General features: G+C 41.7%; 3 protein-coding genes across 4 annotated transcripts; all 3 read left to right on the top strand.

Annotated features, from left to right (window-relative positions):
- The first annotated feature begins 506 nt into the window (after positions 1 to 506).
- LOC129732668 (PBAN-type neuropeptides-like) lies at positions 507 to 1,344 on the top strand. Of its 2 annotated transcripts, none has more exons than XM_055693744.1 (2): positions 507 to 654; positions 715 to 1,344. In XM_055693744.1, exons 1-2 carry the CDS (start codon positions 568 to 570, stop codon positions 1,132 to 1,134), a joined length of 507 nt encoding a protein of 168 aa, XP_055549719.1. In that variant the 5' UTR covers positions 507 to 567; the 3' UTR covers positions 1,135 to 1,344. The 2 variants fall into 2 exon arrangements, with proteins under 2 accessions (XP_055549719.1, XP_055549729.1); XM_055693754.1 differs by having other exon boundaries at positions 512 to 654; positions 721 to 1,344.
- Positions 1,345 to 9,832: 8,488 nt separating this feature from the next.
- Positions 9,833 to 25,387, top strand: LOC129717744 (intraflagellar transport protein 81 homolog). Its single transcript, XM_055667868.1, has 3 exons — positions 9,833 to 10,263; positions 10,329 to 11,529; positions 24,928 to 25,387. Exons 1-3 carry the CDS (start codon positions 9,908 to 9,910, stop codon positions 25,381 to 25,383), a joined length of 2,013 nt encoding a protein of 670 aa, XP_055523843.1. The 5' UTR covers positions 9,833 to 9,907; the 3' UTR covers positions 25,384 to 25,387.
- Positions 18,729 to 21,356, top strand: LOC129717745 (uncharacterized). The gene is made up of 2 exons (XM_055667869.1): positions 18,729 to 20,945; positions 21,226 to 21,356. The coding sequence occupies exon 1, from the start codon at positions 18,876 to 18,878 to the stop codon at positions 20,886 to 20,888; it is 2,013 nt and encodes a 670-aa protein (XP_055523844.1). The 5' UTR covers positions 18,729 to 18,875; the 3' UTR covers positions 20,889 to 20,945; positions 21,226 to 21,356.
- Positions 25,388 to 25,389: the final 2 nt, after the last annotated feature.

Here is a 25,389-nt window from a genome sequence, read left to right as displayed (position 1 = left end):
GGTTCTTTAAAAAGCAAACAACACCTTCTAACCTTTTCGGACTAAGTGTGTGACGTTATCGAATTAGTCGATCGAATCGATTGTTCCTTCAGGCGGCTCCCCGCTGAGTATGAAGGATTTTCCGGAGGAAACGTGTCAAAGCAGTAACGGCAGACGGTACTATTCCGATTCGAGCGTCGCCCTGTCGTCAGTGCGATTTTCACCACCGTAATCCGGCTGTTTATCTTTTCAGCTACTGCCAGGCACGTGTCCGAGTGACAGTGCAGTATTAAATTGAAATTAATGGATGTTTTTTAGTTTTTCCGTACGATTGGTCCACCCGCGAATTGACGGTTCTCGTCGGAATCGATACGGTTGCGTTTGTGTGGCCAGCTGTGAAACGCGTTTAGCATACGCTGCAGGGGCTATTGACGTATGCAGACACATGCGCTGACACCGGTTCGGCTTGATTTGCATATGGAGCCGATTCCGTTGGACAAACGGCACACTATAAAATCAAACGTCTCTCAACCGAAAGAAGAGTTACGATTTCACGCGTCGTTGAGGATAGTAACACTCACTTGTAGGATGTTTAAATTTTATTTCTTCTTCAATGTTGTGTGTATATACTTGGCTATCCGGAGTGCCCTAGCAGTTGAAATACCCGATCCAAATGTAGAAGTTTTTTCTTAGTTGCAAGTGACCAACAAAGTGCTAATTATAGTTACTTCGCAGGAGCAGAAGATGTCGAGTTACTTTTCTGCCGGGAGTCACGATGATGAAGCACCAGGCAAGCGAGCCACAGCTATGTGGTTTGGACCTCGACTAGGAAAACGGACTATCCCTCAGGAATTACAGGGCGATATGATGGATGAGATCGACAGTAATCCATTATTTTACATTGGCGAATCCCCATACCGCTTGGCATCGCAAATCGCTCAAGGATCTCCGTATGTAGTGCTACTGGCAACCAAGCAACCCTTGAGGTCCCAACCGATATACTATTCTCCCACGGCACCTCGTCTGGGACGACGTGACACGGGCGTGAATGAGAACTACTCGAGACCACCGTTTGCCCCCCGGCTAGGACGCAATCTACCAATGTCGCCCCGGTTGGGTCGCTCTTCTTCCGCAGCGGAAGATCTCGGATACTAAAACCTCCTCGCACCCCGTATTTTTACTGATCCTCTGCGTCGCTGCAGTAAGCCGTTCTTATTGGAGTTTTTTTTAAACGGCTGGAATCCGAATAAGGGCGGCCTACTGCGCTGTTGGTTGCTAGGAACCTTCGAGAGAAAGTATGTGACTCAAGCGTTTTAAATGACTGTGCTTAAAAAAATAAATTTGAATAGAAAGACTGACGCTTCACATGTATTTTTTTTATTAAACTGTGGCGAAGGAGTCGAAATCGAGCAAGTGTCAATATTATTTTTTTTAAACCGTTTTTTGCTTCAATATTTAAAAACACCAAAGTATCACAAATGTTCGGTGAAAATGTTGCGTGTTCTCAGGTTGACTGTGAGTGATCAGACTAGAAAATTTTCATTTTATTCGTTCGAGGTGTTTTGAATACTTCTGAAAAGTATATAAGTTATTACGTTAATGTTAAAGTTTTATTGACGCTTTAAATCGATTGATTCAGGATTGAGAGAACACATTTTGAACTATAATGTTGTTGGCGTTCCATGTTTATATTCTTTCATTTTGGGGTTTCTGCAACGGAGGTTTTTCGTCCGAAACATTTATACACCCAACTGATCTCCATTCATCGTTTTCTTAAGATAAAGTGAAACCGTTGGTGTTCGTTCTATGGAATATTTCTCAGTTTCAATAATTTTCAAGCGAAAAACACATGGAAATTATTTGTCAGCTGTTCGGATGAATTTTCGAACTTTTCCTATCATTTTCTGCACAGTACGAGTAGTATATAAACTTATTTGCCATCTTATTCCACCAGTTTTTCGTTTGAACCACAACGATATGGACGATAGATGTGTCCTCAGTTCGTGGTTCATTCGCTCTCTCCACGTTCCTTTTTCACCTCCAGTCTACCGAAGATGGTACGCAACAACTACCTCTTGAAGACCGTAAGGGCGCGTTCCTCCACAAGGATCGTTCATTTTTCTTTGCCGTATAGAACTAATCAGCTTCTTGTAGATGGTCAACTTGGTGCGGCGGCGAATTCTACTCGATCGGAGCGTTCTCCGGAGAATAAAGTATGCGTGATTTCCTGCCATAATGCGCCGATGAATATCTGTGCTGGTATTGTTGATAGGCAATTATCAGTGAGCCTAGCTACACTCTAGGTGGGAGGTTAGCATTACATTTTCTTAAACCTCTTTTTTTCATGTTTCATATGTCTTCTATGCAATAATCGGACTTTGCTTAAGGGCGCAAACACCCATAAATCCCGCCTGGTAGTGCCCTACAAACGGCTTTGCAAATTGTGATAGTCGACGGCAGATTATTCGGGAGAGTATCTCGTAGGCGGCGTTCAGCAGTGTGATTACCCGGTAATTGCTGAACCCCAGCTTGTCACTCTCTGTGTATATGAGACACACAATACCTTTCATCCACTCCTCCAGTACTCGTTTTTTCTCCCAAATCTTGGCAATGACCCAGTGCACGGCTCTAATCAGTGTATTTTAACAGCTTTCTGGTAATTTGGTACACTCCAGTAGTTTTGTTGTTTTTCAGCATCTCTTCCTTCACCTCCAGGAGATCGAAGACTGCAGTGCTACTTTTTAAACGGATATACTTGCTTGGGTTACATACGTTGCACCCACCAACTACTAAAGGGTCATTACACACGGTCTCCAAGAGAAAGCATTCAGCTCTTTCTACGCCTTTGGTTGTGACAGATCCTCGACAAGTTTCGAGAACAGAATTTGCAGACACATCATCTATTTATAGACTTTCAGGCGGCGTACGATACAGTGAAACGCAACGAGCTGTGATAAATTATGCTTGAACATGATTTTCCAACAAAACTTACGGGTGACAACTAAAAATTTTTAGATCAAGAAAAAAAAAACTAAAAATTTGGATTTTTTTTCTACAGCTGTCAAAAGAAATTGGAAGAACTTAAAGAAATACTGTTTAATTTCTCATCAAGATACATTCATTGTGAACTAACGAAAAATATTGTTCATTTGAGAAAGGTCTGTTACCGGCCTCCCGACGAAGTTTTCTTAACAAAAGCGTTATCAAGTCCGTTTTCCGAATGCAGCTCTTGATTCTACCGATCAACTGTTCGCAATTCGTTGATCTCCAGGTATTTTTGCACAGAAGAAACTAAAAATCCCAGAGAAATCTTCTATTGGACGATACTGCGGAGGATTCGTTGGGTTGCGTATTCGGAGTACAAGTGGAGTCGTGTGGTTGTTCAGAAACGTTTGTGTTTTTTTTTTTTTTTGACGTGCTGTGATGGTATTTTCTCTGGCCAAAACACATACTTTTCTTCTGTATTGTGTTTTGGAAGAAATGGAATCATTATGTTGTTCAAACATTCGATCTGGTATATACAGTTGGATCCCTATAAAATGACATTTTTATAACGACAAATCTCGCTATAGCGACATTTTCAAAGACCCCTCAGTTTTATACTAAAATTCTTCGCTTTATAACGACATTACGCTATTACGACCTTCCTCTATAACGGCATACCAAAACTCATATTTGTCATTCTGTATTGCGACAATAGCACAGTCAAATCTATACATATAACGACATTGCTAAATTTCTAACGACATTCTCAACCAATTATATATACGAATATATTATATATACGCGGTATATACGAAGGGGCGGCAGATGAGCGTGGTTGCAAGTGTTACGCAGCAACATTTTTCGCATACTGAGATCGTGACGTCACAACAACCAATTGAACACAGTTTAACATAGGAAAATGTATAGATTTTGTTTGAAATCATATGGAATGCATTATATTGTTGTACTATGATAATATCAGGAACAATATGTATCTCCCAGGTATTGTCATAGATTAACTAAACTAGCCCACCGTTGTTGTTTTTTTTTCTGTATGGACTTCTTCACTGCGACCAGAATCGTAGATCTATTGTGAGATATGCCCGGGTGTCTGCTGTATCCCGCACTTCTGTTAATAGCAATACCTCTATTGAGAAGTAGCATGCTTATTATTATTGTTCATCAGTGCTTGTGTGTTAATGTGATACTCTTCCTTACACGCTTACTGTTCTACTATGCCGATACTCGTTCCTCTTGCCAAATATCACCAATTATAATTCCCTGGAGAAGTTTCGTCGTGCGTCCTTCTGGGCCAGTTTTATTGATAAGAGGGACTTATTTTCTTTGTTAAGAGGAAGTCACGCAAAGGTATTTGTAGATTTCAGCGTAAAGGAAGGGTAACTGGTGGGGAGCGTGAGAATAAACCCATGCTTAAAAGTCCTTTTTGACATCGGATGGCCTGATTCTACTAAGATTCGAACCCACGACCATTCGCTTGACAAAGCGGACTCTGTAACCTTGCGGCTACGCAGCTCCCCCGTTAGAGAGATCTTCAAAATATTTTATCATATCAGTCGTCTTCCGAAGTGTCTTCAATTTCATAGGTGTAAATGCCCATTTCGGGGTTACTTTCCAAAACCGATCGAGCGATATAATTCATGGCGTACTCTACTCCAACTGATTCCTCAAGAGGCCGCTGGCTTGTAGCTCCACATGTCGTTCTCTTAATCACTTGGGGTGAGTTCTTCTGCGATTCCAGGTTTGTTAGAGAGCTCTTTATAATTTTCAAACAAAGCCGAAGGAGTGTATTTTTCAGCTGGTGCATCTGTCTTGTGTTGCCTTAAAAGCTCTGCTCCGTCCGTGATGATGGATTCACCGATAAAAGTGTGGAAATTGTTGGAACGGCTAAAACGTAAACAATTACTTTTGGACAGCTACGAATGATAAATTGATACTTTACTTTCCGATGCTAAAATGCGCCAGGAACCGACCTGGAACCTATGCTCGAAATCCTCCGCGCGAAAATATTGTGAACAAAAATAAAATATTGCGGGAAGATTTGGTACCCGACAGAACAAACGCCAGCGTTTCTCAATATCGGGATTTTTGGGAGGAGCACCGAAACACCACATGATTTACCTCCACACGATTGCATTCGCGTTTTTTGGTAACCGTACAACGTTAGAAACTCTGAAATAAGTACAATTAGTCGAAAATCCGCACTGAATGCCGAACATAAACTATTGTTGTGACGTCATAACTTTAAACCCGCCACCTCTGATAGCATATCGGTAACTTATCTGCCACTCCTTTGTAATAAACCTTATTGATTCTCGACGGGACCTTCTGTTCTACATATACAAAAATACTTCGTGTTATTGTGACAATTCGCTATAACGACAGTCCTTTGCAATGTCGCTATAAAGGGATTCGACCGTATTTTGATTGATAGCTAAACCTCTAGGCTTGGGCCATGATTTGACAAAAAAGAAAAAGTCCTTTTCTGTCCACTACTCTAACCGGTCTTCAACTACCTTCCTGGCGGATTATAGTTGAGGTTCGCAGGAAGCCATATAGAATAAAAACCGGAAGATTTTCGCTTTCAAAATGGTCAAAATTGTTGTGCAGTTCATAGCGAACTGTACAATGCACTTGCGGAATGCTCGTTGTTTGGACGCCATTTGAACTGAACTAACATGCATAAACACAACAAAAAAAAACTGGCACTGGCATAAAGAGGAAAGATAGAGTTTTCATATACACATTCTCATTCCTCTCTGAGCGTGTTTGTTGTGGAGTGAAAGAGCCCCAAAAAAATTCCAGATTTTCAGTCGTCACCCGTTAAATAAACTGACTGACTTGACGGTTTCACAACAAGCGTCAGGACAGCGGGCGAATTTTCGGACACGTTTGTAACGTTAGATGGTCTGATGCAAGATGACGAGGTCCCGAACTCGCTGTTCAACATAGCTTTAGAAGGTGCAATACAAAGGGCAGGTGTGCAAAGGAGCGGCACGGACGGTATTGATATAATTGGTGTTAATCGTAGAGCTGTTAGGGAGTCCTTTTCGGCTCTCAGAAGGTAAGCTGCGAAAATTGGACTCACCATAAACACTGCCAAAACAAAGTACATGGTAGCCAGCAGAGAGCGTGGTAGCCCTGCGGATGTTGATGCCGCGGTTGAAATGGATGGGGTGCCTTCGAATTGAATTTGTTTATCTTGGTACTCTCGTGACAATGAAACGAACCAAGCCGCGAGATGAAGAGACGGATTGCGACAGCGAATAGGGCTTGTTACGGATTTCGTGGCCAGCTCAGATTCCGTAGCCTACAGATCTGTACGAAATTTGTGCTTTATAGGACTCTGATCCTCCTTGTGGTGCTCTACGGATATGAATCGTGGACGTGGAAGGAGCCCGATCGACGAGCGATCTTCGGGTTTTTGAGCGTAGAATCGTACGATCAGTATTCGGAGGCAAACTAGAAAAGGCGCAGGCGCATGAATCACGAGCTGTACAAAGCATACAAATACGCTCCACCTGGTCTAACCACCTTTTTTGCGTTCATCTTAGTCTCAAACCAACCTGATTCGAAGTGAGAACCAATTTTGCAATCTCGTTGTTCGTCGTTCTCGTCATGTGCCCTGCCCAACGTATCCATCCTGATTTGGCCATTTTCTGGATGCTAGGTTCAACGCAGAATTGCGCGAGCTCATGGTTCATTCTTCGTCTCCACACTCCGTTCTCCTGCACACCACCAAAGATCATCGTACCCGTCGTTCGAAAACTCCGAGCACTCGCAGGTCTTCTTCAAGACATTGTCCACGTCTTATTCCCATAGAGAACAATCGGCGATTGGTACAAGATGCACTTTAGGCGGGGACTCAGACGATTCGACCATAGTTTTTTGTAGAGCCCATAGTAGACACGACTCTCGCTGATGATTCGCCTCGTAATAAGCCTCGGCTGTTGTGGTTCTTTGCTTCACATTTTAGTCTGGTGTACTGATCTGCCACCACCCCAAATGTCTTCCGAAAATGTCCATGTCATCCGCAAAACAGATTAATCGACCGGATTTAATGAAAATCGTGCTCCGCGTGTCTGTTCTCGCACGTCTCACAACATCTTCTAGCGCAACTTTGAACAGCAGGCAGGAAAGACTAGCAAACCTTGCCAAAGACCCCTGCGGTATCCGAATGGGTCGGATAGACCACCCGAAATCCTCACACAACACTGAACAAGCTCCATCGTAGCCTTTATCAGTCTGGTAAGCTTCCCGGGGAAGCCGTTCTTGTCGAGTATTCTCCATAGCTCTTCACGAATTATCGTGTCAGAAGCGGCTTTGAAGTCGATGAAAAGATGATGCGTACGGACTCTGTATTGGCAGCATTTTTGGAGGATCTGCCGAGTAAAGATTTAATCCGTTGTGGATCGACCCTCCATGAAGCCGGCCTGGTAACTTCCCACAAATATGTTGGTTAGTGGTGACAATCGCTGGAAAATTATTTGGGACATCACTTTGTAGGTGGCATTCAGGATAGTGATCGATCGATAGTTTTCACAATCTTGCTTGTCGCCTTTCTTGCAGATGAGACAAATAACCCCTTCTACTAGGCATTTGGTTTCCTAAATCTTGACAATCAGCCGATGCAGACAACTGGCCAACTTGTCCGGGCCTTGAGAAGCTCCGCTCTGGTACCATCCTTTCCAGCTACCTTGTTGTTCTTAAGCCATCGGATAGCATAATTAACTTCGCCTAACGATGGGGGTAGCACATCTTCGTTGTTCGCTGCACCGACAGAATCTCCTGCGTTGCTGTTCTGCTCTCCTGTCTGTACGCCATTCAGATGTTCATCGAAGTGCTGTCTCTACCGTTCGATCACCTCACGATCATCTGTCAAGATACCCCAATACTTATCCCTGCACATTTCGGATGGCGGAACAAAGCCTTTGCGGGATGCGTTGAATTTCTAATGGAACTTCGTTCTTTTCATCTAATACCTGCCGACATTTCTCGTCAAACCATTCGTTACGTCGACTCGGTGCTTCGCGCCCCAAGACGATCCCTGCTATACTTAGTAGAACCCAATTACTAGCTTCTGCATCCCACTCATCACTATAAAAGATGTGCCCAGCTCACGTGTGTCACCATATTGTCCGGCGGCTCATCTAACCCGCGAAATCGAAAAAACTACGAAAAAATTAACATAGCGTCCCCCAGCGATCATTTCTACAAAAAGTGCTTTGTCCCCTTGAAGTTGGCGCCTATGTCCATTATTGAAATAATGCCTTACATATGATCGGAACCAGGGTTGTTAATACGATAGATTATCGTCGATAATCGTTATCGCCGATACCAATAACGTCTGCAATCGTTATTGACGATGACTATAGCGTCTTCAAACATTAATGTTATCGGCGATGACGATAGTCACCAGACGTTTTGAGCTCAAAAATATTTGCTGTTGTGCCAGAGCAAGGCTAAATTTTGGTTGCTAAAGCTGGCTCGACAACCATCCAAATAACCGCACCAAGCGTTGTTATTTACTTTTGGAAAACAACAACCCACGAAAGGGAAAATTCTCGGATAGCAACGAGTTCATAAGTTTAGCAATGCAATAACAACGAGCCGCTCCGTTGCTATTGAACCAAAGGCTGCTTTGTTTGTGTTGCTATCCAAGACAGCAGCCGAAGTAAAATCAAATGGGGAATTCGTTTATCAGACTATCGCACGGTGACGTCATGCACCTGAGTTTAACAGCTACTGGTAATTTTGTTTACCTTTGGGTGATGCAGTTTTATTCTCAATTAGAGCAGATCATTTCAATTGTGATCAAAATGCCCTTTAAATGTTGTGCGTGAGGTACCAGTACACTAAGAACAATTATTAATTGAGCAGCATTTCCACGACGCGCACGATAGCACCATCAGAAAAAAGCACAAAGTCCAAAACGTAAGCAAAGTTGCCACTAATTGTCAGAAAAGAAAGGTTAAAGATATTCGGTGAGATAGTCTATGACGCTAATGTCTGAAAACAGTATCGTCATCGGCGTTTACGATAGGTTATCGATTAACAACCTTGATCGGAACAATTTACTATTTTCATTTTATTTAGATTTTCATGTCACATTTGCACCACTAATATCACATAAAATCCTAAACAAATTACGTTTATCGAAACAATCTATCTGTGTATTTCACAGAAATTCATAGTAAATCCAATTTGAATTTATTTAAATATATCGTTCATATAAAATTTGTATCATAATCGGAACAAAAAATGTATCATAATCGAACCAACCATTTTATTTAATAATAAAACTTTAAAGCTTAAACTTTAAAGCTAATGTTCCGCACAAGAAGTGTTTCTATATTAAACTGAGATGTCATAGAAGTATTTACTGAAAAATATACTGAATTTTTCGAATATTTAATTTTATTATCTGCTTGAAAACAGAACATGACAGCAATCGTACGGACGAGTTGTGCTCGAAAATGGATCATTTTTTAAAACAGTTTTACTAATAGTATTACTTAAAAAATTGCAATGAAGCTTTCTGAGCATTATCAGGAGAAGTTTTTCGATGAGACCGATAGATATTTGGAATAACTTTTCGGTATATAGTGAAGCAATCTCGCATATAAGAAAATGGTCTAAGAATGGCACATTTTCGGACAACACGCTATATAATTATGTGTACATATTTGAAATCAGCCAATCTGAGTTTAATATCGATGAATGTATAAACACTATAAACACATAAGCAACAGGTTGCTACGCAACGCATGCGCAAACTCTAGTTAACTCAAGACTGTGTTTTAATAACACCGCTGTTCCCGTTGCTAGGTAACTCTATCGCCAAACAGTGAAAAATCATTTTCTGAATCCACAAATTAAGATTTCTCATAAAGAAAACAATTTTTAACTTGAGCAAAACAAAAAAATGACGGAAGACCTAAAACTGATCGTCGTAGAGGTGAACAAACTGCTCGAAACCGACTACAATCTGATCACGTTCGATTCCTTGGCTGCAGAATCGTTACTGCAGGTACTAGTCGACGTGTTTCATGCCTTCGGTGTCATCGATAAGCTGGACGTGCGCGAAAATGATCCGGAAGACACGAACCTGCTCGTGATGGAGGCACTCCGCAAGATCCAATACCGACCGGCAGGTGAAATCGATGATCCCGGTGCGTTCCGCCGCGGTCTGGTCCGAGGGGAGAAAAAACTGGTCCATCCGATTTTGCGCTGGACATTCGACAACCGAGAGCGAGTGAAAAAGTCATCCTATCTGGCAAAGTATGATAACAACATGATCAATCAAAAATAAAAGATAGTATTGCAGACAATTTTTTTTTCCACAGGTTCTTGATTCCGTTAGACCTACCACCGGAAGCGATGTCCATGCCGGATCTGAGTAATTTGTGGGCACAGTATTTGCAAACTATGGATGATTTCAAGGACGCACATCGTGCGTACGAACAATCTGTGCAGGAGGGTGCCCAAACCCGCGAATTGCGCAGTGACATCGGTGCCATCGAAACCGAAATCGAGAACGTCAAAAAACGCATCGAACGTACCCAAGCTCGGTTGGACAAGGTACCCCAACAGGAGCTGCTACTGGAAGCAGCCAACAGCTTACGTATCGAGAAGGAACGTCAAAAGGAACTGCTTTCACAGATCGAAGAGCAAAAACAGGCTCTACATCGTGCCAACATGATACACGATCGTCTGCAGAAAGATCTTCACAATGCTAAGATGTCCGTTCAGGGAGCGACCGCTCAAAACTTGATGGAAAGCCTCATCGAAGAAACACAAGTTCTTGAGTTTATGGTTCAACAGAAGTTACCGCAGGAACTGGCACAGCGCAGATCGGAAGTGCAAACTCTACAGGAAGTGATCGATGAGCCGCAGATAACACGCAGTGATCTGCTCGAATTGCAGAACAAAGTCGACGAACTAAATCGTGAAATACAGAAACACGTTGAGGTTCGTATGGCCGAATACAATACCCAGAATGACACGCTAGGACCATTCCGACAGCAGGCTGCCATGGTTGCTCGAAACAAAGAAAGCGCAGCAGAGCAACTCGATCAAACGACAAAAGAACTTCGCGAAATTGATTCTCAGCTGCAGGACAAGCAACGCAAATTGCAGGAAACGATTGGGGAAGTGATCCTCCGTGGTGAGGAACTTAAACAGTTCGTGAATACGCTTCGTGCGAAAAGCAACGTCTACAAGCAGCAGCGAGCCGAGCTGGCTTCCGTCAAGGCGGAAGTGGCTGATTTAACGCAAACACTGGAAAATCTCAAATCCCAAGACCCGTCGCTATCGAACACTCTGTCGCAGGTTTCCGATGACGATTCGTCAATTTCGATGGCTGGCAGCCGACCGGATTCCCCGGGTATTGCATCCCGCGGTATGACGGAACTAACGCGGCTGGTAAGCGGCCTCCAACGGGCCGTCACCGCTGCTAGGGAACGTGTCACACCGCTGTCACAACAACTTCGTCCACTGAGGGAGCGAGTGATCGAACTGAAGGACGAAATGGATTCCAAAAAGCAGGTAAGTGTGCAGATCGCAAGTATTGGCACGTTTGTTATCCGGCGGTGTATGGAATGGTAGGCGGAGCACCGAGCTGCAGGAATAATAGCGAAGTAATGGGGAGCAGCAGGCAAGTGACATTTATCGCTGCCTTGCAGAGGGAAGATACACTAAATGCACGATCGTAAACATAATTACCACCTTCAACTGGAAAGCCTTAAAAACGATCATAATGGCGTACCTGCCAAGTTAGGAGAGGTAAAAAGGCTGTTTGTTTTCCCCGCTTGCGGTATTGTCGAAAAAAAAAACAGCAAAAAGGTGATTATTGAATAATGCGAAATTTTCGGCTGTAATTGATTGTTGTTTCACGCTTTCGTTTATGTGGCAACTGAAATACTACCTATCATGAAATGAACGTGCATTCTAATTAGGTGCTTTCTATAATCATGATCAAGCATGGAAATGTTCACTCACTAGCAATATTTCATGCAAATGTGTTCTTTGATTCATCAGGTATCGTCCAAGCCGGTGGCATCGGCCTTGTTTCCTGAAGCCGCCGTGAAAGGTAGTGGCGCTAGTCTCATTTATATTTTTGAAGGTTTGTTCATACAGCAATGTACGCGTTACGAGCGAAGCAGAATCAGCATAATATGTTGTAATATATTGCAGAATTGGATTAAAAAATAGTTTAAATATTTCATGTTATTTAGGGTAGAGCTAAACTAATTTATTAAAATATTTCATACACACAGTGAAAGTATAAATGGCAATGAATTTTAATTACCTGTGAACAAAATAAGCTTTGTAAGTTTTTTTCGTATTGTCGGTTCAAAACCACTGAATTTCCTAGCATGCATTTCAAGTTTTAGTTTTAAATGAAGCTCGATAGTTAGAGTGATTAGTATGTTACGATGGTTCATTAAAGCATAGGTTGATGAATTATATGACTTGACAGTTTTTCGAATATCTCAGTATGGTTCGAAAGTTTATTTAGTACTCTGGTCGTGAAGCTTTTTTAGTAACGTGAAATATTAAAATTTATACTTTGTCCAACCATTGTCCTGAATTCTTTGTCGGCGACTTTTGAAATTAATTGTATATATTTATGAGTAAATCTCTCTGATGTTGAAGTCAATTCAGCAGAACATTCTACACATTTCACCTTTTGTAATAAGTTTTTCTGAATTGTACTTGAATTTCTACCAATGTCACTGAGAATTAAATCATCATCTTCCATGCTCGATATTGTCGGCTGGCTAAATGTTACACTCGTATCTATTGATGCCGACACGTTAGCTTGGCTGCGTAAATTTAGAGTATCAAGTAAAAATTGAGCTTTACTTTCAACGTGTACCATTTTCATTTAATTGAAATCTTGACAGTTAGATACTGCAGAAGAACGGACATCGTTGTTGACTATCAACCTTTTGTAAGCTGCCTTGAACTGTTGAGCAGTGGAATTATTATTGTTTCCACCACGTGATTTCACCGCAGAAAAAAACATTTCTAAATGATCTTGACAAAACCGATAACCGTTTATGTTGTCTGATTCGCCGGTTCCATATACATATTTATCATGTAATGCTCTGAAGCTGTGGATGGCAACTAAGATGCCCAGAAATCCCGTCTTTTTAACTGTGTTTAACACTGGATACCAAATAATTTTTTCAGATTTCTTTTGTTCAATCAGAATCGATTGTATAAGTTTTTCAGCTTTTTCAAATAATTGATTGTATTCAATAAAATTTTCTTTACTCATAGGCTTTTTGAATCCTGTACTGTGAAGACTTTTACTGTTGAATACATCGAATATATCATTAATTATTCTTGTGAACCGTATAGTTTCTTCAGAATCTAGGAGAGTAACGTTATTTTGCCGCAACACATCCAAAGCATTTGCAGTCCTGTTGCTGAACAGCTCTGTTGCTAAATCAACTCTCATTTTTTCATTGGCAAAATTGACATGACGTTGCATAGATCGTTCAACAATGTATAGGCCATGGAGGTTCTGGATTTCATTTAACTTCTCGAAAAACTTCCATTCAATAAGGCCCTGCTTTGATTTGAATACACCTTTAGCACCAAGAGTATTCCTTATAAGCTTGACCATGTGACAAACATCCATGATTATAAATATTGGTTCATCTGTCGTTGGACGAGGCAAAAAGCTTTTAAGGTTATCTCAACTCTTCAGGTTAGCTCCCAATTTGTTCGCGAATGCAATATTAGTCGCAGTCCCATCCAAGGTAAGTGTAATTACTGTGACGATAATATCTGCTAAATAGGTTATTATGTTCGACACAAGTGAAGCCTTCTAATCCAAATCGAGGGAATCAATCAAGAAATATCCAACTGGTGTTTTCCACGATTTGTCAACTCCTGTAACCATGAAGAACAATGCTTCTTTAGCTATCAGATTTTTCTGGGAGATACCCAGCAAACTCGACTGTTCCACTAAATCTTTTCTTGATATCGTCCCATTCAACGTGGCGTCTAATCGCCACTTCATCCATTATCAGACTTACAAAAAAACGTTTTCCACCGATACAGGTTTCTTTAGCCATTGATTGAAGCACGGCCATAGCCTCGGAAGTGATTCCGGGATCACCTTCAATAGACGAATGCCATCTTATAATTGTTCTTTCGTGAGGAAGACGTCTACCAAATGACTGCTTTACAAAATCATACGCTCACGAAGAATAATAATGTAAAGTAACCAAAAAATTTTTTTACTACCTCGCTGTAGTGATGAATTCCTTGAAGATCTCGCATCAAAATGTCTGTATCACCCACCGACTATATATGAAGATTATTTAGTTGCCGTTAACGTTATGATATAATGTGCATACCGAACAAATGTATTTCGCTGCATCATTAGAGAGAACATTTGTTTCACGGGCTTTGTCAAGCACTTAATAATAACTTAGTATTTCAAGATTTTCTCTGTAATCAATTTAGTATAAGTATATTTTTACTGACACATTAACATTAACACTTATTATGTTGAGCATTACTTACGTTTCCGATATGGAAGTTCGATTGAACACGGATGAAATCGCTGCGCCATCAACTAGTGTCTGATTTCCAGCAACACTCAGTTCTTCTGGTCGGAAATGTTTACTGCAAATCCGTGCTTTAAATACTTCATTTTCTTGTATTTTCTGTCCAGTGAATATTTTTATTGAATAGATCCAAAGATGCAGTTGTAACGGATCTTTTGGGAATTTAAATGAGAACCAATTAATAAGACTGAAGAGCAATCTAACATGAAACTGAAAACACCTAGGGCAAGAAACACCACCGCTCGCAATCGGCAACGTTGTCTGCATTCCATAATAATACACCGCATTTTTTATTTCATCAAGTAAAGCCAGCAAAGCACTGTTGTTTATGTACAATCAATAAACCACCCGAAAAAAAAAATCACAGGAGGGTTTTGTGCAAAGCCACGACCGCAAGGTTGAAGTAGAATACTTTTACATAGCTCTACTTACGACTGTACATTAACCTACGGCCGGGCGAATCGGTTCGCGCCGCTTTTCGCGTTTAGCCTGGCAGAGGCCTAATGCGCACGGCCAACACAATAGAAAGGTGTTTTCACATTGAAAATTAGACACGGCTTTACTGGAGTAAGTGTTGGCAAATGCATCAACCGCTAATACCGCCGCTATCGTACGAAAGTCAGCCTGGCAGAGGCCTGAGACGTGGTGACCAACCACAGGGCAAGTGATTTGTTGAATTTGAAGGACGGTCCATCCAGTTCACCTTCCGACTAATGAATGTAGCTAGTTTTCCCAGAAACACTCTTTTATAGCCGAAGGGTGCTACGTAATAGGCCACGCCTTTCAGTTCAGGTTTACCATTTCCATTTGTGCATTTGATTTTTGTATCCAGCGAATAAACACCGATGGAGCTCTCACACACGCAACGGTTTTAACCCGTATCATATTGTTGTTTGTAACATCAAGCGATTTCGTTTGCTCGCTGTTGCGTGTTGCATCATGTTGCAACTTGGCAGCTGGGAGACGATGAAATTCTGTTTATGATGATTGATTGAATCGACTTCATATTAGCTCTGCATAGTCGAACTAACTGCTTTTGTGAATGCGTTCTAACAGGGCAGTTTATTATTCAATGTCGGTTATGCTGATCGCAGCCTTTGCGCTGCCCCTACAGTGGGGAGTTTACTAAATAAAGTGAAAATTAGACAACTACAACAGAATTTGATTGCATCCCGCACAGAATGTCTGCTTGTGTTAATGCCAGAAAATTATTAACCTTCAATTATTTTTTTATTTGCCTTGAAAAAAGCATTTTGCGGTACAAAATCGGTTACTGATTACAACTTTTGAGCTGCCCTAACATTTGGGGAATTAAGATACACGGACAACATGCACTGTGGAAGCTATTTCACATTCAGTAAATTAGACGGGTGCGACAGATTTAAATTGCTAGGATGCAACACAGAATACTTGCTTGCGTTGACAAAAATTATTAACTTTCAATGACTTGTTTATTTACCTTAGAAGGCATTTTGATTTCCAAAATTGGATTTCCTGATGGCAATCTTCATGCTGCCCCAACACGGGGGAATAATGGCAGTCTGGCGACACACGCTGAGAAAAACCGCGCTGCTCCTGAGACGTGGTGACTAACCACAGGGCTAGTGCTGCTGTTAAGGAAGGACAACTGCTGTTGTCGCTGTCTAGAACTATTATGAGCAGCTCCGGCTGAAACAGGCTCTTATATAGGCCAAATAGCATGTTTTCAATTGCAAGGTATATGATCCTGTCGACCGTGCTTGGGAAGCAATCATATAACGACCAATCAGAAATCGAATTTTTCGTTTTGACAAGGCTTGACAATAGTTCAATAGTACAATAGTGTGAATAATATAATTACAAATATCTTTTTTTGGTAAGAATCTTAGAAGATTTTTGGTTTTTTGTTCATCTAGAACGACATTTACTCGAGAATAAGTCTACCGACAAAATGGGACGTTTACTCTATTACACTTGTTTTTGGGCAAACCAACCAAAAAGTGGGTACCAGAAATGCTGGTACCAGAATCAATGAGTGGTAGATGGAAAATGTATGGGGTTTGACAGCCACAAGAGCCCCCTGGTGAAGCCAGCATTAGCTGGATCACTGGATCAGTTTTACATGTAATTTGACAGCTGATTCATCGAAACACGAAAAAAAGCAGTGTTCATACGTGCATACAGTATCAGTGTTCGGTGGCAGTGTGCTTTTGTATTGTTTTCGGGTGATGTATTTATTGCACGAAACGTCGAGTGCTTTGCTGGATGAAACAAAAAAAAAATGCATTGCATTATTTTAGAATGTAAACAACGTTTATTCTTGCCGATTGCGAACGGCGGTGTTTCTTGCAGGCAGCTGACATCGCGCGATGATTTAAGGAATAACATTTCAACGTACGTGTAAATGAGATAGCATATCAGCGCCACTTTCAAACATTTACAAAGCTAAGTTAATTTTTTTTTAAATAATTAAATTGATTCAAGCGCATAACTCTGTGCAATATATATTATGCTTCGCTCGTTGCGCTCACACTGCTGTGTGAACAAACCTTCAAAAACATAAATGAGACTAGCGCCACTGTCTTTCACGGCAGCTTCAGGAAACAAGGCCATTGCCACCGGGTTGCTGAAAGCCGAACAAAAAATATACACTAAAGTCGCTTTTTACGCGGGGGTTACGTGCCGCGTGAAAAACCGCGTAAATTCCGGGATCCGCGTAAAAAAACCGCGTAAATTCCGGAATCCGCGTAAAAAAACGCGTAAATTCCGGAATCCGCGTAAAAAAACCAGCGTTAATTCTGCATTCCGTGTGAAGGGAAACCGAAATCCGCGCAAAAAAAATATCGCGTAAATTCCGGAATCCGCGTAAATTCCGGAATCCGCGTAAAAAAACGACCTTAGTGCATAGAAGAAAATATCGATAAAATATCGATATCGGCGCGCATTATCGATTTTAATATCGATGCCGCTTTTAATATCGATAAAGCAAATATCGATATTCTATTTTTAATATCGACAACCCTACTTCAAGTCCGTCATACAAAGTTGTTCAGAATTTTGCTTATCAATCGAGTTATCGGCTTGCGGGAAAAATGAGCGTGAGCGATAATTTTCATCCTTGATCGCATGATTAAAGTGCTCGTTTTTGGAGTGAAACTAAGGCGGCCACGGAGAGGAAGATGAGAAACATTTTGTTTTCGTTACGTAACACTGATCTTACCTCTTCTCCTCCCCTAAGTAACAATTTGTAACGGTAATCAACAAATGTTTGAGTGCTGTACAATTTTCCAACTCCCAATCGCATGAAATAGATGCGGTTATTGGGCTTGGGCTTGGCTTTACAAATTTCGGAGCTTCATAAATCTACAATAGAATTTATAGAAATTTTGTCATAAAAAAATCGTACACCCGTCGTCGTTGTCTGCTGTTGTTTGCACTGCACTCTCTTTGATCTCCGAGCTGATTTGTGCAAGCTTCCAAACAACCTACACAGAAGAATCACTTCGTTAGAGAAAACATCTGCTCTAGGATTACCTAAATAAAAAGAATTGCTCTTCTACCTGATGCATTAAAAGCGGAAATCAAAGCAAAAATCTACCGAAGAACAATTTGTGAACCTTCAGTATAATTTAAAATTATTTTGTTTCTAGAAGACAAGTTACAACAATTTTGAAAATATCGTAATCTTCGCAATCTTGAACAAACGTAATCGTAAAGACATCGGTTTGTACGTTTTCCTTGAATTGATCACAGGCACCACACACGACACCTCACTATTTTGTCTCTTTTAGACATCCTTTGCCTACGTTCACACAATGACCCACTATGAACCCTAAGGAGAATTCTCAAAAAAAAAAAAAACCCACCCACTACAGTAGAAATTCCTCCGCACCGGCTGCCTCGATCCGTGCAGGAAGCCCAAAAGATAAAGCAAAAGCAACACAAAAAATCCCTTCAAAGCAGGTCGAAAAAGTAAATCCATCGATCTTTCTGCGCTAGCAAAGGAGACAATAAACTTTTCGGCAACATGTGTTTTCCGAAAAGCGACCCTCGCTTCAATACCTACGGTCTACTTTTTTTTCGTGCCACTTTGTGTCCCGTTTTCGGGCGTCCTTTTCGTTTCATCAGGACCCAGCGAGGAGCAGGTCAAAATCGATCTCAGTCAAATCTCTGCCGTCGCACGGTGCAGTTCTGTCAGCACCTGGCCCGTCATCGTGTTTCCCTTCAAAAACTTTACAGTGAAATTGTGTAACATGTGCTAAGTGAACCAAAGAAAGTCAATTTTGATTAAGTTCCTCATCCGCGAGTTAAAAAAAAAAACAAAAAATGAAGATCAAACGTGGTGAATTACCGAAAAAAATCAACCGATCATTGAAACGCATGGCAAAGTTGAACCTGTTGACGGTGCTGAACGAGAATGTCGCCAAACCGATACAAAAGTTCATCCGTAACGAGCTGGTTGAGGTGCACCGCAACAAGATCAAGGCCGAGTATCACTTTTGCTCGAATTACAGCTCCGCCGGGGGTTCGAAAACGCGTCAGAAACGAAAGACGAAGAGGACGATCAAGTGCATTGAGTTCTCCTGTAAGGAATACAGCCCAGACAAGCCAACGCTTCGCGATCAGCTGAAGCAGTTGACGATCAAGCATAACCCATCGGAAGAATTGGTGGGAGATCTGCTGACGATCATGCGGAGGAATGGGCTAGCGGTGCCGGAAAACACGCAAGACCTGCTGCAGAGCCACGACAGCTTCGACATTGTTGCGATGTCCGTCGGACGCTATCTCAACTTCGGTGTGAAACGTTCAATCACAAGCTATCTGCAAAAGTTTGTAGATGAAACCAATCACTGGTTCATGAAGATGCTGTTCATGGACTTGGCCTTCTACGTCGTAAAATCGGAAAAGGTTGAAGGCATCCAGCTGCCACAGTACATGATCATCTTGGGTAAACTCTCTATCCAGCTAGATGAACCGTTCGTCATTGGAATCTATCAGGGAGCCTTTCCAACGCCAACGATTGCGAACGAAATTCTGCGTCCGCTGGTCGACGAACTTAAAACGTTCGAAAACAGTCGCTTTGAGCTGGACGGTCGAACGTATGCACTCACCGTTCGAGCAGTTCTGTGTGATCCAATTGCCAATAGTTTAGTGACCTGCACGTCATTGCCGAACTCCCAGTTTGGCTGTAGTAAATGCAACCAGAAAGGCCAGCTGCAGTTCAACGAGGGCATCACCAGCTTTCCACCAAACGCAAATCTCGCCACTATGCGAACTGATGACGATTTCGTGTATTGTCTTCAAAATGGGCATCATGTGGGTGTACCCATCCTACGTGAGCTTAACCTAGAACTGAAATCACAGTTTGTGATCGACTACAAGTACGTCGTCTGCGAAGGAGTCATGAAGCGTCTTATGAACCTCTGGCTAACAGGGAAACTAGACTATCGACTGAACAAACAATCTGTACGTCGCATATCCGCTGAGCTGCTGTTGATGGGAAGAAGTTGTCCTCGCGAGTTTCGACAAAAACCGAAAGGCCTAGAGGAGCTCAAAGATTGGGATGCGTACGATTGGCGACAGTTTCTGCTGTACTATTCACCGATTGTACTGAAAAACTATTTACCACAAAAGTACTACATCCATTTTCTCTATCTGCATCTGGCTATTCGAATACTGATCAGCTCGGAGCTGTTCGTGGAGTGCACGACGTACGTAGCAGGTCAGCTGCTTAACACTTTTGTCGCTGATTATTCCGTCCTGTACGGATCGCACCTGATCGATTACAACGTTCACAACTTGTTGCACTTCGAAGAGGTTAATATGCGAGCGGGACCAATGTGCCGTATGAATGGATACATGTACGACCGCCAGATGGATGCCATCCTGAAGACGGTCAGTGGCAATTCGAACATTCGTCTGGAGGAGCTCGGAACCATAGTAGAGGACAACACCCGTGTGATTGTGGAAAACCGACTCAACGAATACCGCCAACGGTATCCCCGCCTGGAGCAATCCAACGAAGGGCCCGTCCTACTGATGAACGCAGACATCACTCTGACGACTTGTGAGCCGGATAACTACATTATCACGAAGGAAGGTGTGCTAATGATCGAGCATATCTATCGGAATGAACAGAACTCGGTGGAGGAAATCATGATAGCCGGGCGGCAGTTTAGTGATGTGACTGTCCTCTATCAGGCACCGGTTACGGAGCAGAAGCTGCTGCTTGTGGCCGGCTTGTCATCGGTTCGTGCCCTGCCAGCGAGCGAGGTACAGATGAAGGGTGTTAAAGTGGACACTTCCCGAGGAATATGCATACTGCCGCTGGTAGTGTAGGACGATGTCGGCTGGGGACTCTCTGGCAGATGTCCGATGTCACAGTTTTGTACAATTGTAAATATCTCGTAATTTATGTTTTGTTAAATAAATGTGATTAGCGAAATTTACTTTTGGTAAGCTTTGATTTTTTTTTTTCGTTTGCATCCGAATATATCAACTGCTAAAATCACTAAGTCGATGTTGATAAATTATAAATGATAGTGTAGTTTTGTTCTATGATAATTTTGATTGAATTATATCTTATTATACTTGCCATTTTCAAATCTGCATAGCATATGAATATCCGAAAAACCAATTTTATTTGAATAATCGAATGAATTCACACACTCTACAGGCTTTACCATAATTTATTACAATCCTTTCGTTATGAAAAAAGAAGAAAATCGGAGATGTTTGAGAAAGTCGTTTTTGCGTAATTTACGATTCTTTTTACCAAATATGATTCGGCATATTCTTCTCTCCTGAAAATAAAATAGAATGTATTGCAACTTCTAGCACGTTACTTTCTACTTACGCTGATAAAGTTCATCGTTGGCACTCTAAGATGAATTTCCAGTGGTATAATTTAAAGTTGACAAAACTAATTTTCTTAGACTTGAAGTCCCATTACCTAAGAGGCAAGGCTGGCAATAGGTCAGGAAAATCTGAAAATTATTAATTATCTCTCTTCTGTCCAAATTTTTGCGTTACATATTTTCGGAAACACCTAAAATATAAATTTTACACCTAATTGCGGTTTCAGTCTTGTATCTACGCTAAAGAAATTTGCTAAATAAACTTAAAAAAAGGAACCTGTTTTTTTTATGAAAACGCTACTGAAAGTTGGAAGTGTTGGCTGAAAACATCCACCAACATTTGAAAATATTTCAATATGCACGTCATACAAATGTTGTATCAACCTAATAGAAAATTCAACAGAAAGAGTCGTCAAAAGTCAATATACGTGCTGCGCAGTAGCAGCAGATTGTTTGTTATTGCAAATCCTAAAGAAAATATATTATTTTGGATGAGGAACTATGCCTTTTTCAGCATGTATACGTTCTTCGAGAAATAACTGTTTCACATGCAGTAATATAGAACTCATTACATTTTAACGAAATGGAATATTCCAGGTTATCCCAAAGGTACGAAACCTGCCTTCAATCAACGTGACATGAGAGTGGGTTTTTTTTATAATCCACCGGAAACCAAAACTGCATTGAATAGCAGATTATCCATATTTTTCATCAGCACCTGTGTAACGGAGGCTGAAGAGAAGCTTCTTGTCTGATATTGAAATCAGTAACAAAATTTATAGTTTAGTAAATTTCCCATCAGTCTGTCAATTAAATCGTTCAAAATTTGATCATTTCCTTCATCTGAAGACAGTTTATAGTAGAAGCACTGTACTTAAGACCGGTGACTGTGTTCTAATCTGCGAGTCGTAACGAACAAATATACACGCAGAAGTTGAATGGTGCTAAATCACATCAATATTGTGCGGAATCAGCACAACTGATGATTAAGATTGTATTTTTTAAGATTCTGATTATGTGTAAATAAAGGGGACAGAAATGAACGTGATCGTTGCATCAATACAAATGCAGCGAGTGAAGTCTCGATACACATGCATTGCGATTCTTGGTTGTATGCTCGCCGGCAGAAACACATACGAGCGTGTAGCCGTCATATATTTAGTTACTTTCCGTTTATTACACTTTGTGTATAAGGCGGGGTCATAGAACACAAAAAGTAATAAAATGTTGCTATAAAGTAACTAAATCTTCCTCGTTTCTGTTGGGTGTGTCAATTCAAAAAAAGGACAAAAATTGCCAATTTTTCCTGCGTTCACCTTCACTAACACTAACTAAACTTCTCATGCAGCATTAATCATAGTAATCCGTGAGTCAGCAGAAAAAATTTGACAGCTCTATTAAACTCTAACCGTGATGGCGGAAACAGTGAAGCTCCTCCGTTCCTCGCCGCGTCGAAAACGGACATCGCGCGGCAGTTCGTGAACACCGGATACGTCCGTTTCGGCATCTAAAGCACAGTAAAGTTTCTTATCCATAGATTTCTCACAGGCATCAAGTTCGAAAAAAAGATACAAAGGTCATATCAATTTTAAAAATCAAAAGACAAGATCTGTATATATATAAATGTTTGAGAAGTTACAACCTAGCAGAGCTACATAAAGGTGTGAAACATGCAAATATCTAGAGAGATTGTCGAAGTAATGAATTTGCTAACCCTGAAAATATAATTGTGGAGGCATGAGGATAGCTTTGGCAAAAAGTATAGCTTTAGTTTTCTGTGGAATAATGAATACAAAATTCGTATTCCACCATAACGATTTGTTCAAGTCGTGGTTCATTTCCCTAGCAACATCAGTAATGTCATATTAATGGTTAGTACAAAAGTAAACCTGAACGTCATCTGCGAATAAGTGAATCGAGCAATAATCTAAGCTAGTAGACAAATCATTAATGAAAAACGAAAATAAGAGTGAACCAAGAAGGGATACTTGTGGGACGTTAGATAAAATTGGCCAGATAAAAAGGTAGACAGAACTTGATTACAGAAAACAGCTTAGTATCCCACGGATAAGGTATGACTTAGATAACTTGATTGCTGTAGTACAGAAATCAAATGAAGATGATATTGATTTGAGTTTGTTACGAGAAACACGATCAAACGTTTTGGCGAAATCTTACTAACTTTACTTTTATGACGACAGATCGTTGAGATCCTATGCCGAATCCAGAATACATCTCCACAAAACCCGGTCTTGGGCTGCTCCTCTCCAGTATCCCCTTACACCCGCTGCTCTGGCATTCTCATCGACAGCACACATCCAGCGCGTGCAAGGTCTGCCTCGAAGTCGTCGGCCTCTATCCAGTTCTCTATTAAATATTATCTTTGCCGGTCGCTCATCCGCCATCCGTGCTACGAGGCCAACCTACTGTAACCTGCCATGTTTCATCAGCTTGACAATATCACTTCGTACAGCTCGTGATTCATGCGCCTGCGCCACACTCTATTCTCTAGCTACTTCCGAGTATTGGTCACAAAATTCCACGCTCGAAGACCCCAAGTGCTCGTCGATCGGCCTCCTTCCACGTCTTCGACTCATGTCCGTAGAGCGTCACCGGGAGGATCAGAGTCCTATAGAGCGCAAATTTCGTATGGATCTGTAGGTTACGGGACCTAAGCTGGCTACGCAATCCGTAATAAGCCCTATTCACTGCCGCCTACTACCTCGTTGTCACATATCACGAGAGTACCAGGATAAATAAAATCATCGACCGCTTCGAAAGTGTCCTCATCTATCTCTACCGCAACACCAATACCCACAGAGCTACCACGCTCTTTGCCAGCCACCTTTCGCAGTGTTTATGATGCCGTAGGCCTCCTCAACAGCTTTACGGTTAACATCAATTACATCAACGTCGTCCGCGAAGCCTAGAAGCATGTAGGACTTCGGGATGATGGTGCCGCTCCTCTGCACACCTGTCCTTCGTAGTGCACCTTCTAAAGCTCTGTTGAACAGCAAGTTCGAGAGCCCGTCAGCTTGCTTCAGACTATCTAACGTCACAAACGCGTCCGAAAATTCGCCCGCTGTCCTGACGCATGATGTGAAACCGTCAAGCTTCGCACGTAACAGTTTGATTAGTTTTGTTGGAAAAGCATGTTCAAGAATTATTTGCCACGGTTTGTTGCGTTTCACTGCGTCGTACGCCGCCTTAAAATCAATTAACAGATGCTATGTCTTCAAATTGTGTTCTTGAAACTCATCGATGATCTGCCTCGAAGTAAACTTATGGTCTGTTGTAGATCGTGCCACTCGAAAACCGCAAAGGTATACTCCAACAAAGGCTTCCTGCAACTGCCTCAGTCGCTGGAACAGGATACGGGAGAGAATTTTATAAGCGGAGTTGGGGAGGGGTTATGCCACGATAATTACTACAGTCGAGTTCTTCACGCAAAAATATTCTTAAAAGTGTGAACCAATCATCTGAAATCTAACCCTATTGTTTGACCTTTCCTTTCGTTACAGTCCTACGATGCGCTGATTGCAACACTGAACGCCGAATCGGCCGCCATGCAAAGCAATATAACGGAAGCGGAAAAGGCGATCAAAACCCTCGAACAGCAGTGGCAGGAGCTGCAGCTTGAACACGAACGCTCACAGTTGCTGTTGGAAAAAGCCAACGAAGAAATGGCCAATTTGGAACCATCTGGCGGTGAATCCGGAGTGAAGACACGTGCATCACTAAAAGAGACGCTGGCACAGCAAATCTTCGAGCAGGAAACCATCGGCAAACGACTACAGGAGGACAGGAGTTCCCTCCAGAGTGGTAAAGCACGGCGCCAACGCCAACAGGAAATGTGGAGCGACTTGCGAAAACTATTTGAGGTGAAGATTCGCTGCCTTCATGACAGCAAACAGCGCGGACCGGGCGGAACGCTTTCGGTTACCCGCGGTGGAGCGGAAACTTTCACATTACAATGAATGGTT

The sequence above is a fragment of the Wyeomyia smithii genome, chromosome 1 (genome assembly GCF_029784165.1).
Source record: "Wyeomyia smithii strain HCP4-BCI-WySm-NY-G18 chromosome 1, ASM2978416v1, whole genome shotgun sequence".
In the NCBI taxonomy this organism is placed as follows: domain Eukaryota; kingdom Metazoa; phylum Arthropoda; class Insecta; order Diptera; family Culicidae; genus Wyeomyia; species Wyeomyia smithii.
Note: the sequence above shows the minus strand (reverse complement) of the source record. Positions and strands in the feature narration are given on the sequence as shown.

Coding starts and splice junctions, on each gene's coding strand:
- LOC129732668 (XM_055693744.1), top strand. CDS start 568: ATGTTTAAATTTTATTTCTTCTTCAATGTTGTGTGTATATACTTGGCT. Junction 655..714: donor TTGAAATACCCGATCCAAAT/GTAGAAGTTTTT, acceptor GTTACTTCGCAG/GAGCAGAAGATGTCGAGTTA.
- LOC129717744 (XM_055667868.1), top strand. CDS start 9,908: ATGACGGAAGACCTAAAACTGATCGTCGTAGAGGTGAACAAACTGCTC. Junction 10,264..10,328: donor AAGTCATCCTATCTGGCAAA/GTATGATAACAA, acceptor TTTTTTCCACAG/GTTCTTGATTCCGTTAGACC. Junction 11,530..24,927: donor AAATGGATTCCAAAAAGCAG/GTAAGTGTGCAG, acceptor CTTTCGTTACAG/TCCTACGATGCGCTGATTGC.
- LOC129717745 (XM_055667869.1), top strand. CDS start 18,876: ATGAAGATCAAACGTGGTGAATTACCGAAAAAAATCAACCGATCATTG.